Source organism: Pelecanus crispus, chromosome 2 (assembly GCF_030463565.1).
Source record: "Pelecanus crispus isolate bPelCri1 chromosome 2, bPelCri1.pri, whole genome shotgun sequence".
Lineage (NCBI taxonomy): Eukaryota > Metazoa > Chordata > Aves > Pelecaniformes > Pelecanidae > Pelecanus > Pelecanus crispus.
The window spans coordinates 15482426-15494923 of record NC_134644.1 but is presented as its reverse complement, the minus strand read 5'-3'; the positions used below and the strand labels follow the sequence as shown (position 1 = coordinate 15494923).

The 12498-nt window shown below is 40.9% G+C and overlaps 1 protein-coding gene across 1 annotated transcript; it reads left to right on the top strand.

The window, feature by feature from the left end:
- Positions 1-6894: 6894 nt before the first annotated feature.
- Positions 6895-11319, top strand: GJD4 (gap junction protein delta 4). Its single transcript, XM_009483072.1, has 2 exons — positions 6895-6958; positions 10127-11319. The coding sequence occupies exons 1-2, from the start codon at positions 6895-6897 to the stop codon at positions 11317-11319; spliced, it is 1257 nt and encodes a 418-aa protein (XP_009481347.1).
- Positions 11320-12498: the final 1179 nt, after the last annotated feature.

The window sequence follows — 12498 nt, the reverse complement described above, 5'->3', positions numbered from 1 at the left end:
TATTTAAAGTACTTTTTACAAGACCACTTTAAACTTTAATAAACAGACCATTAGCAGGTCACAGATTAATGTCAAAACAAATCTCATAAAATCAAGATGAGGTTCAAAAACTCATTTATGAATTGTCCTGTAAATGATATCCTATAGCTAGATATACATATATACCTTGTACATCCAGATATTGATGCAAGAAATCTACTAATTTTTTTCCCTAGTAAGTTGTGAGTAGCAACTATGAGGAATATTAGATTTTTCCTTCATTGTTCTTTAAACACAGCTGAAGATCAAAGTCTCTCGTGAACCAGTATGATAAAAGTACACATTCTTTTTAGACAGAAACAATCCTCTGGATAAGGATTTTATTATGTACAGGATACAGCTTTTGGGGGAACTTGAAGTCATATTTTCAAGATGTAGATGAGATTTAAAAGAATGTACCTTTTGACTTCTGCATAGGAGTGAATTTAACTTGGAAATGACATTTCTTCACATGCAAGAAGAAATCCACGGTCCATACTGCCTGCACAGACTCTTGAGACTTTAACTGTATGTGAAATAGAGGGGGGAAAAAAAAAAATCACATTTCTCTTTTAAGCTCCCCTCTTCCATTTCTGTGTTAGTTTAGCCTTTTCCCCGTGGTGCCCAGTGCTTGGTTTGAATGACCACGTAGTTACAATTCATCTGTCCATGGTAAAAGAAAAAGCAGTGTCTGTTCAATAACAGAGACCACACTATAGGTTTTGTTTCTTAAAATGATCAGCCATGAAATACAAGAAGGTGTAAAGAACTCTTATTTTAATTCCACAGTGGCTGCCTGTATGTTAAATCTGGGATGGCAGATTTATTTACTGATATCCAGAACTGACACAATAACCCCTTTTGTTGTGCATGTTGAAAACAGGGATCTATTTGCCCTCCACAAACCTAGCAATGTTCATACTGAGCAGCAGTAACATGTAAGTATTGATTTAAAGCATCGTCAGCCAAGGATATTATTGCCATTCTCTGTTTATTGGGAACTCTATTTCCCAATTACTTAAGGCATTTTTCTTATTTAAACAATTTCCACAACATCAGTGCAGCATGCATTTTGCCTGCCGCTTGGACTTGCTTGAGCAAGGAACTCAGCCTCTCATTAATGTCAGGTGTTGGGCACTAATGAAACATCCGTTCACCAGCTTCATCATTAAATACAAGATCCCCAAAGTTTCCAAACCTTCAGATTTGCTTTGCACTGTACGAAAATGTAGGTGTAAAACTCAGTGTCAAATGTTAAGTGCAAAATTAAAAAAAAAATAGCTGGAACTTCTCTTATACAAGATCTTTTTTTTTTGAGTTACAGCAGAGCAAATTTCAGTAATAATATTATGTGTAGCTACCTATTTCAGTGAGAGTTAGGCAGATATTAATAATGTGCTTTTGAAAATCCCATGGACTCACTTTTTACTTTAACTACTTAGTAAAATTAAATACTTTTGAAGAAATTGGCCCTGAGCTCCTGAATGAGAATATACTTCCCATTACTTATTTTCCCTTCAGATCAGTCTTGAAATGTTTAAAATTCTTGGCTGAATAGCTTTGAGGTTGCTGAACCAAAGACTGAAGGAGAGCTCCTTTTTCCATTTGTTGTCCTCTCAGAAGCAGGTTCCCTTTAGAAAGACGACCTTTCTGAACCTCCAAATGTTTATAGTAAGGGGATCCGTTTGAGGCAAAGTAAGAGTTAGAATAATCTAAATCCTTAAAAGCATGCAGTAAAACACAGTCTTTTTTTAGATTTACTAAATTAGCAGAGGAAGAGAGAGACAAGAAGATACATGCGAGACACTACAGGCACGAGGCTTACGTATCCGAGATGACCGAGCTAGTGTGGAAGTTATCAAGTCCAAGTCCAATCAATATGAGCAGTTAAAAAAGAGCTGAATGCCACTGTTCTGCGCGCCCTTCTGGACTGTTTCACACATACGTGCATAGGCGTTTATATATATTTGAGCATGTGTTCATGTATCTCCTTCCTGGGAGTGGAGGCTAGACAGAAAGGGAAGGGGAAGACAGACCCGTTCTTTGAAAGTTTCCTAAAGGACCTTCTGAACAACGCCACTTCTGCGGACTCTTGGGTTTAAGGCTGAGCAGTGGGGAGTAGGAGCATGTTGTTTAAGCTCCCCACTGAATAATTCACGATGGAGAACATTCACCGCTTCCCTGCTCAGTGCACGTAGGCTCCTTAGCCCTAAGTCCAGAGTTTCAATTTTCTTGCTTTCTCCATGTTTGCATAGCTACGATAGCTGTTTTGGGGAGAGGCTGCTTTTGAATGTGTTCTGCCTGCAGTGATTATCCGAGTGGCAGTCGGACACAGGTCCCAGGGAATGCAAAGTGTGCAGGCTGCACGCACCTACGTGAAGCAAGGGCCTTCCACACTATGCTGGCTGCTTTGCTATCCATGTGCTAGAACAGGCTTTTACACCCATTGTGGGATTGCTTTGAAGATTGACTGACGTGTTTATGTGCGTGCATATGCGCTATGTATGTCTTTAAAAAGGCATTTGTTCTGGCCAGCTTTTCCTGCTGCTTGTTTGCTATCTATTGTCCTTCATGGCTAGCTTGTTTCCCTCTTCTCACCCTTCTGCTGTATTTTAAATTTTAAAAATAAGGACATCAAGATTAATTTCCTTAATTTTATTGTTTACTGTCCCTTCTCAATAGATTATTTTTTTCCCTGAATTTACAGACCACCTTCTGAAGAGCTAGATTTACTGCAAGATTGGTTACTAGTGCGTCATTTTTGCTAACTAGAAAAATTCTAAATGGATGTTAAGATTAGACTTTAAAATATTAGATATGCACCCGTGTTTTTTCTTCCTTAAATAATAATCTGCCAAAGAACCTGGACCGAAATGCCAGATCCCTGTCTGAATTAAGGAAGCTGCTATGCTGACGTTTTGCCTTGATGTTAATGAAATTGGTAGAGGGAGGTTGCTTTATTGTCAGGTGTTCTGTAGGGTGCAATCTCCTGTAGCAACTCCCACTTCACTGCACTTACATGTCGTTAGTGTAGGTGTTGACTGCATAAGACCAATGTGGTTAGGATTTGCTATACCTGAGGAATGCCTCTAGCTTCTGGGTTTTTTTGGCTTGTGATACAGACTGTGCCATCCTTCAGGTGGCTGATTTGCTCCTGGACTGATTGGGAAGCCCTGACGTGGCTTCAAGCTAACTGCACCTTACCTCTGGATGTCTTTCGGAGCCAAGATCTGGGTGAAGTCTCTTTCCTGGGCTTTGTGCCAAGTAATCCAGGTCTTAGCCTAGGGACGTGGCACAGGTCCACAGGGAAATGCAGTGCCAGTAGTTCAGAAAGTTTCAGTGCGTCACTCACAGTGACAGTCACATCTGTGAATTTTTGTGGGATCAAGCCCTGGATCTGTGGTAAGGGGTTAGAAATGTGGACAGCAGTTGTGAATTTTAAAATAGATTTAATTGCATCTTCTTACGTTTCATTGTTGGTCTCTGAAAGTTTTCCAGTGGCTTTTAGGACCTCTTCTAAAATCAGATGTGATGAGATACAGCTAGATTTCAAAGTTTAGCTTTACCCAAAACCATGTCCATGTTTTCTACCTGTCTCTCTTATTTAACTAGAACTCAGTGCAAGTTCACAGATTTGACAACTGACTTCATTACAGCCAGTTTTTTTGTGAGATTCTAGTACTGGAGCGTGTAGGGAGGGATGGGGCTGTGCGCTGTGTGCCCGTCCTCTGATGTGGAAGATGGGGCCATAGCAACTGGTGGCACTGTGGAGCTGGAGTCCCTCTGCTACTATATCCATGTCTGTAATACTGCTCTCCCTATTTAATTACAGTCTTAACAGACAAACAGGGAATACAGGGAACAGCTAAAGATAAATAATAAAAGAGGAGAATTGTATGCTGAGTATCTTCGGATACAATACTGAATATCCCATATCTTCACAGGGGAACACTGGCCTGCAAGATGGTGCTGAGTCAAGGGATAAAGAAACGACAGTTGACGTGTTTGCACAGACCAAACACTTTATAATGACCATGTCAGCCCGTAGCCCAAAGCCAGGCTGATGACAGGGACTTGTAGAGCAGAGCAGACCAGTGGACTGTTTTTGTCCTTCTACAGATGCATTGGTGCTTCGAAGGCAGTTTTTGTCACTGCGGTGCCCCTGAGGGCTGTGCCCTGACATTGGCAATGTTTATGTTCCCTGCCTTTCTTTGACCAAACTGCTCCAGATCACAGCCAAAAGAGGCCTCTAGGTGCAATAAATTCAAGTTGGCTCTGAGGGGTCCTGGATGGCTAGATAGACTGGGTCTCTTCCCAATCTGAACTTGGAAAGAGGACACACAACCAAAAGGAGAAATGTTGGAATGAAGCTGTCTGGAAAAGCTAAAATAAAAAAGCTAAAGTTGTCTGTAAAAGCTAAAATAGAATTTAGGCTTTCTGATGTAAACCCAGCCCTAAGTTAGGCTGATGAGTTAAGCTAAGGTGAGTCCAGAGGGTAATGTTGCTTGCTTTCTTTTTGAAGAAAATGAGCCATCCTACCTCAGCACATCCATGCTGGGGTATCAGATGTTGTCGCCTGCCGTAGCCTGCAGGCAAGAGTTTGGAGGCTTAAATCCCTAGCTGTTATCCTTATTTCACAAATGGTAGAGGTCTCACAGCAATGACGAGCAAGGATATTTTAACTGGCGATATTGACAGAGACAATTTATAGTCTATTGTGTGGATGCAGCTGCTGAGCATTCATACCCTGCCACCATCTTGGCATTCCTGACTCTATTTTTGACAAAGGATGTATAATGAGGAATACCTTCATACCTCGGCATAATTTATATCTTGGCCATTTGCATCTTTTCTCTGTTCCCTTCCTCCAGCTTTCCTTCATTCACATACTTCTCCTCACACACACACAAATCTCTGGGGAAAAAAAAAAAATGTGCGTGGGGGAAATGAAGATAAAACCCATCATCGCACACCATAAATACAATTCAGTAACAGAAGGAAGAGTTGTTTGGAAAATATTTTATATCAACCAATTCTGAAAACAGGAAAACTGTGTTTCCTACTACAGTTAAAAATCTTTTTATGCAGTTAATGGATACAGAGTTCCACCATGTTTTTAAGTGCTATGCTTTCAAACTCCACTTCTAGGGTTTTCTTACGATGGGGCTCACTACAGAAAGGATGCTCAGTGTGTTCTGCAGAGGCATTGAACACCCTGTGAGCAGAGAGCTGGGGAGAAATTGTCTTTGTGTGGTTACATTTTACTTTATTAAATGATTAGTTTTACCGTTTTTCCAGATTAGACATGTTCTGCCATAAAGCTTAGCCTCGTTGCACGTACCGTAACTAACTGATGCAGTATCAGCACACAGCTCCCAATCTGCGCCGACGCACCTTGCTCCCCCAGGAACAGAGTTGTGGGTTGAAGCACGTGAGCAGGGTTGCAGTGACGATCCTGTGCTCGGGCTGCCAGCAGCCCTCAGGTGTCAGGTTGTCACAACATCACTTTTCTCCCTTGCTGGATCACACGCAGACTCCTTTTTCTGATGTTTTTCTTTCCTGACAACAAGTGTCCATATTATGTTTGTCCCTCTTACAGCACAGACTAAAAAGGACAGAGTAACACCCCATAAGTGGTGGAACAGTGGGTAGAAAATGGTAGCAGATTATTTTCCCCAAGAGAATTGCTTACGGTGGGGGTGAGGAAAGAAAAACGGAGTCTTATTTCCATCCATGCTTTTTTCCTGGGGTACAGCACAGCCGCACAATGTCAAGGGCATGCTGTGCAATTACACCTAGCAGTCAAGGAGCGTGCACCCCGTGGGGCATCCTGCTCCGAGGAGACAGCTCTCTCCATCATTGCTGCAGGGGCTTGCTGGGCTTTCAGGTTGCTGGGCAATCAGCCCTAGGATGTTTCGAGTGATGTCCAGAGTATCAAGCAGTTCAGGCAGAAAGAACTGATACAAATTACAAGTGACTTGTGGCAACTTGAAAACCAGCCTCCATTATTTTATTATTTTATTTTATTTTATTTTATTTCATTTTATTTTATTTTATTTCATTTTGTTTCGTTTTGTTTCGTTTTGTTTTGGTTTGGGTTTTTTTGTTTTATTTTATTAAAATACTTCCCATGTTTTACATCATGCCTGCTGGGAGGCTTAGTCCACTGACTGGCTCAGCACACAGGAGAAAATTTGGCGTGGCTGTGATTGACAAGGCCATGATGTCCTGTCAGGGAGGCTGTGTTTTAGAAATAAAATTGCTTTGGGAAATTGCAATGGGATAGCTTCCAGTGAACTAAACTGAAAGTGGCTTTCAAACATAGGGATGCTCGTCCTTTTCTATCCCCTTTCCTTCTATTAACCATCTGCAGTTCTCATGGGGAGACACAGAGGTGTCTGTTATTTCCTGGTCTATGCTTTTCTTCCCTCTCTCGCCTCTCCCTGTCTTTCTCCACTGAAATATTCCAGCAATGTCAGGAGGCTGATATGCCCTGGGAGGGTAAGAATAGTCTACAATGGCAGAGATCCCTCCTGTTGTTGTTCGTCTACTTGCAGTTGTCTGGACAGAGGATCCACACAAGAGGTAGGAGCAATTGGATCTGAGAAGCTAGAACTTTTGCAAGACAAACTGTTAAAGCCTTAAGAAGATTTGTTCCAACATCCAAAACTAACAATCCTGTTCAAATCATCCAAATAATCCTTCATCAATATGTTGTTATGGCCAGATTTCTCATTTCCATCACTGACCCTTACCAAAAGTCCCCCTTTTTTTTTTTTTTTTTTTTCTTTCTTCCCTGTCTAGGTCTAATCTCCTTTGGAAATGACAAAATTGTTAGGACATCAGGAGCTGGAAGTGGTGTGAGCCTGTTCAAACATGGAGCGCTGGGACTCGCTGGGATTTTTGATTGTCACGCTCAACTATAATGTGACTATTGTAGGTAAGTGCTTTAAAACAGCTCTCTTCTTTCTTTTGCTGCTCTATATCCTGAAGCCACCCAAGTGTCCTACTGATAATCAGCTTTAATTTCTAGCTATGCCTCTGGGATCCTTGCAATAAGAAGTTGTTATTTAGATATGTGATATGAGTGGTTAATGTACTTCTTTCCTTGTTAAACAGATTCCTGCTCCCTCTCTGATAGCTATTTTCTGAGCTTTATGTAAAGTATTCTGGCAAGGTTTTGAAATTTAGCTCTTCTTGGTGCCTGAGCTTCCAGTCAGCTCTAACGGGTGTTGTAGGGATCACGGGGAAAACACACAGAAGTAATGCTTTATTTATACCGCATAAAGTGAGAGGTAGAATGTTTGCAATAGCTTTAGTGATGAATTAAAAAGTTTAAAGAAGGCAGAGAAACCCCTCTCTTTTACAGGAAGAAGTTTGTGGTTTATTACTGTTTTGGTTAATTACAATTGCTTTTCATTCTTTATTTTTATAAACAAAGTTCACATGCATTTAAAAAAAATACGGTTGTTTTTTCCTCAGCTAACGGTCTCCTGACTGCTTCTTTTTTTTCCTTCTTATTTAAATAAGACACTGTTCCTTTTTCATGGGCTACTTTGAGCAAAGTGTGAGCCCGAGAAAAACGTTCAAGGGCCTTTCAAGACCCTCCGCCTCCGGTCGTGGACAGTTGCTGTAGTTAGCGCTGTGCCTTGCGGGGCGTATGCAACGAAGGCGCAGGGGGTCGCTGGAGGGGCTTGTTCTAGTATGTTTAATCAAGATTGAGTCATTAGGGAATGTGATGCGTGGAGGGGCTCTCTCTCAAATGTGTGTCACACTAAACTACTTCCTAAGGAGCCATTGATTTTTCTTAAGCAGCACTCCCTATCGTACGTGTTCTAATTAAAAATTGATAGTGAAATAGCATGTAGTATTTTGAACTTAATTAACTAATGTGCTTCAAACACTTTGAGGTCTTCACAGGGAAAAAATGCTACCTAAGTATAAAATATGGCTTGCTAAAGATGACTGATTCTGTACAGCTGGTGTTTTCTATTGACCCACACTACGTTGAGAAGAGAATAACAGTACAGCCTGTCACCAAAATGCAGGAAGCTGAAAACACAGTAAAACGACTACTAAAGTGCCGGTGATTAAAGATGAAATGGAAAGGCCTCAGTTTATTTATAGCCAGATAATATATTATTTTGCCAGGAGCAGCAGGTTTCTCTGACAATGTCTCATATAGCTTATATATCCTTAAACTTTTTCCAGCTGAAGTATTTCCTCTTCAGAGTGCAGTTTTACTGTTCTAGCCCATAATCAGTCTCCTAGTTCCAAATAGTTTATATAGGGCATTCGAACTGCGTGTTCAGTACAATAATGGGTATCATACGATGTTGCAGAAATATTTGAATATTTAAAATTCACACCAACTACAAGGAAGTAGCTTTATGGAAAATAGAAGAGACTGTTGTTCAAGACAATACCTGTAAATAACCATATATTTTATAGAAAAAATGCTTTGGGATCAGGATTTTTAAAAAGCCTTTAGAATGTGTATTGGTGCTGTTTCACAGACTGCCTTTAAAACTTTGTGTACATGTGAGATGTGCAATCGCTATTAACGACTTGAGGTTTTCAGTGCATTTCTCAACCACTAACTCCATATAACATGCTTCTCTTTAGTTACTGAGTTTTGCTGTTTGTCTGTTGGTGGTTACAACTGGTTTCTTAACCATTCCTTAAAGCACGGAACTAATCTTACTACTCTTTTCTGGTGGTTTTTTGTTTAGGTTTTTTTTTTTGCTTTTTGTTCCTAAGTGGGTTTTTTTCCTCTTTTCTTGGCATGTTTTAAAAATATGTGAAATTAAAGCAGGGGATTATTAAATTAAATTACTTTTTCAAAACCATATAGGGAACTAGTGACAGGACTCAAAAGGAAACTTGAGAAATTCAAGTGCTAAACTTAACTTCAGATGTTGAATTTTTCCATGTGCTTGTACGGAAAATATTTTTAATTTTTGACAATATAATAGTATATCTTTAGGCCTTTGTATCCTGCCCAGGAAAAGGATTTCCTTTTTCTTCTTCTTCTTTTTTTAATAAATAACTTTTTCAGTAATACAGCAGTGTGTGTAACTTTCCAAGAAACTTTTAATAAAAACCTACCCCATCCAAAAGTCCGCCAAGAAACTATCATGAACAATACAGTCTCATTCAAAAGATATGAGACCTAGGGTACCAGTGCCTGATCTCTCACTGCTGTTGGTGTAATGGAATAAGGGTAAGGCCTGATCTTTCCCACCAAAGTGAATGAGACCAAACCCTACTTAAGAGAATCATATGAAAGAATTCAGGGAAAGATGAAGTAAGCAATGTATGAAAATGCCAAACCCATAAGGCTTTACTTGGTGTTGGTATCAAGACAGAAGGGAGCTTTTGGTCTGAATGGAAAGCAAAACTGTGCACAAAGGTGAGCGAAGGTTGGAAGACGTGATCAAGATGGGGCAACCACAGAAGCAGCAGAGATATATGAGCGGGGTACACATGTGCACACACGAATGTACATTTGTAGAACATTTTGCGTAAGTGTGCTAATAGCACCTGTTAACTAGCTCGCCAGTAAATACCAGTCTAGACACAACAGAGACATTTTGTTGGCTATAGTAAACTTTATATACGATTTCATGGTCAAGACCAAGAACAAATACTATGTCATGGAACAATCTTTTGTATCTAGAAGAGTTTCATACCAGGCTAGCTGATCTTTGTTATTGAAATGGGACAAAATTCAGGTGCAGAGTTATGAAACCAACAGCAAAGAAGAACTGTAAGTGAAATGGGATTATTCACTCAATTGTGAACTGTTTTGATCAGATTTGGACATGTTCAGAGTGGTTTTGTTGGGCTGAGGTTTCAGTTGGCATGGCTTATTGTAAGTCAAACTCCTACACTGTTGATTCTAGATGAAGGTTATGGAATGTGTCAGCTAACACGTTTTCACATGAGTTTCGGTCCCAGTCAAAACAAGGCAAAAGAGGAGCTTTTAAGAGGAGAGACTGATTACAGAGGCTATTCCTTCAGATCTCTTGTGTATACAGAGAACATCGCTACATTACACGCCTTCCTTTCCCTTTCAGTGCTCTGACTTTCTTATCTTCTCTTCTAGGAAAGATCTGGCTAATGTTAATAATTCTGCTGCGAATGGCAGTGGTAGTGTTAGCAGGCTATCCACTTTACCAGGATGAGCAGGAGCGCTTCGTCTGCAACACCCTGCAACCAGGATGCTCCAACGTTTGCTATGACTTGTTCTCTCCCGTATCTCACTTTAGATTCTGGCTCATTCAGACTGTGTCTGTCCTGCTACCGTATGCTGCATTCAGCATTTATGTCTCACACAAGGTAGCTATGTACATTGTAAGAATGCACTATTTGGTGCATGGATGCAAAGGGAATAAAGGTTTATCAAGCCCCAAAGACCTGAAGGAGCTCTGTAGAAGTGCTGTTGCCAATAGATTAGATTGTGGTGCAGGCAATCTAAGTGTCCTTAATTTTTCTGGAGCATATACCGTTCATCTTTTTTTTAGGACACTACTTGAGGCTGCCTTTGCAGCTGTGCAATATTTTCTTTTTGGATTTTTTGTTCCTGAGCGCTTTTCCTGCTACCATTCACCTTGTACAAGCACAGTTGATTGTTATATCTCCCGGCCCACTGAGAAATCCATCATGATGATTTTCATCTGGGGGGTCAGCAGTCTATCCTTTCTGCTTAGCCTTGCTGATCTTGTCTATGCTCTCCGGAGAATGACAGCAAGAAATCAAAAGAACAAGCTGCTGGCAAACCTCCATGTAGAGAGTGAGTGCGTTTTAAATCTTCCCCCAGTACAGCATGGTAGCTCTTCTCCACCTCAAAATCAAGACTGTCCAGTATCAAAAAGCAGCCAGACCAGTGATGGCTCCTGCTCACTTCTCTCTGAGGAGGAGGAAGAAGAAGCTGTTCTTCATCCTGAAGTGGTCTCTCAGCAAACTGCCACCACTAACCTTAACAGCAACAGCAATAAGCCCTGTATATCAGGAGTTCTTGCTGTTAAGCAAGATAGCACTGAAGAACCCTTGTGTGCTGATGACCACCACCAAGGAACTACACGCAGGCAAGTGAGACCCAGGCTTCAGCAAGACTTCATTAAAGATACTGCCCTGACTTTGAGACCTCAGATCAAGTCTCACCTTGGAGTTTCTTCCTCCGTAGTTCAGAGCAAGCTTTTAGGATACTACCCTTCAGCTGACCTAAAGAACCCTGATGCACAATCAAATTATAGCAGTACTAGCTGCTTGAGGTCAAAAAAGTCAGAATGGGTATAGAGCCAGTGAACGCTACCCTATGACCCTGGCAGGACAAATCATTGCATCACTGAGGAGGTTTCAGATAGTTTCAGCTGGATCCCTCCGTAGTTATGCTGCAGAGACTCTCTACTGTGCTGTGTTCCTCTGTTGAAGAGGAAGCAAAAACCTTGGATAAGAGTTTGAAGGATATTACATTAATGGAACTGTTCTTTGGAAAATGTAATATCTTTATGTTTTTCTGAGTGTGAATTTAAAAAGCTGTGGACTGTCACTGATGTGAGTGGCCTGGTTTTCCAGGAGTATGTGTGAACATTTGTTTACCCTAACCTAGTTTTATTGCAAAAGATTGAGCTTAGGAAAGACGTGAGTTTTAAACACAATTATACATTGTCTACTGTCAGAAGGTTAATTTATCTCCTCGTACTAAATTCTCGAAGCCCACTCTAAGAAAGGATATTCAAGCAAGAAGAGTAGACAGCGAATAAAATAAAAATACATGTTTTGGAGCAAACTGTTCATGTGTAAAAAACCCCTGGATCTTACTGATTGAAGACTATACCTATCCTACTTAGCAATGCCATGACAGTACCTTTCTCTGGCCCTGAGGTCAGCTGTCACAGTCTGACCGTGTCTGAGTTATTCAACTCCAATAGCCTTCAAAACAGGGTGGCTGCACCCAGATTAGCTGTTGGGAAGGGTCCTGTGCTTGAGAATTGCTCAGGAGACGACTAGGAGATGTGAGCCAGAAGGGGGTCAGGGAGCGCTCCAGCAGCCTGAGAGTGCAGGGGACTGAGCTCCAGTGCACCGATGTAGATGTACTGCTGACATGTCTACAAGGTGTTACGTGTCTCAATCTGAAATAGTCACACTAGGCTCTTGATTTCAGTAGGGGGAATGAGTCACCTCACCTGTTTTAGGCATCTCTGAAGGTAAGATGAGTCACTTTCTAGATATACCTATTTCTCCCACAAAGTGATTATCTCAGACCTGGGCGTAGGGAAAATGCTTTCTACCCTGAAAGAAGGATATAGTGGCAATGTCTATATCAAAGTGCTCACCCTCTTTGTCTGACAGACTTCTAATGCTGATCATTTGAAAACATGTCTAAATCGAGTGAATCACAGAAGATTTTATTACTGTCATGCTTTGTGCTTCAATGTTGCTTGACTTCAATGTTAATTCTGTTGCATTTACATA

Coding starts and splice junctions, on each gene's coding strand:
- GJD4 (XM_009483072.1), top strand. CDS start 6,895: ATGGAGCGCTGGGACTCGCTGGGATTTTTGATTGTCACGCTCAACTAT. Junction 6,959..10,126: donor CTATAATGTGACTATTGTAG/GTAAGTGCTTTA, acceptor CTTCTCTTCTAG/GAAAGATCTGGCTAATGTTA.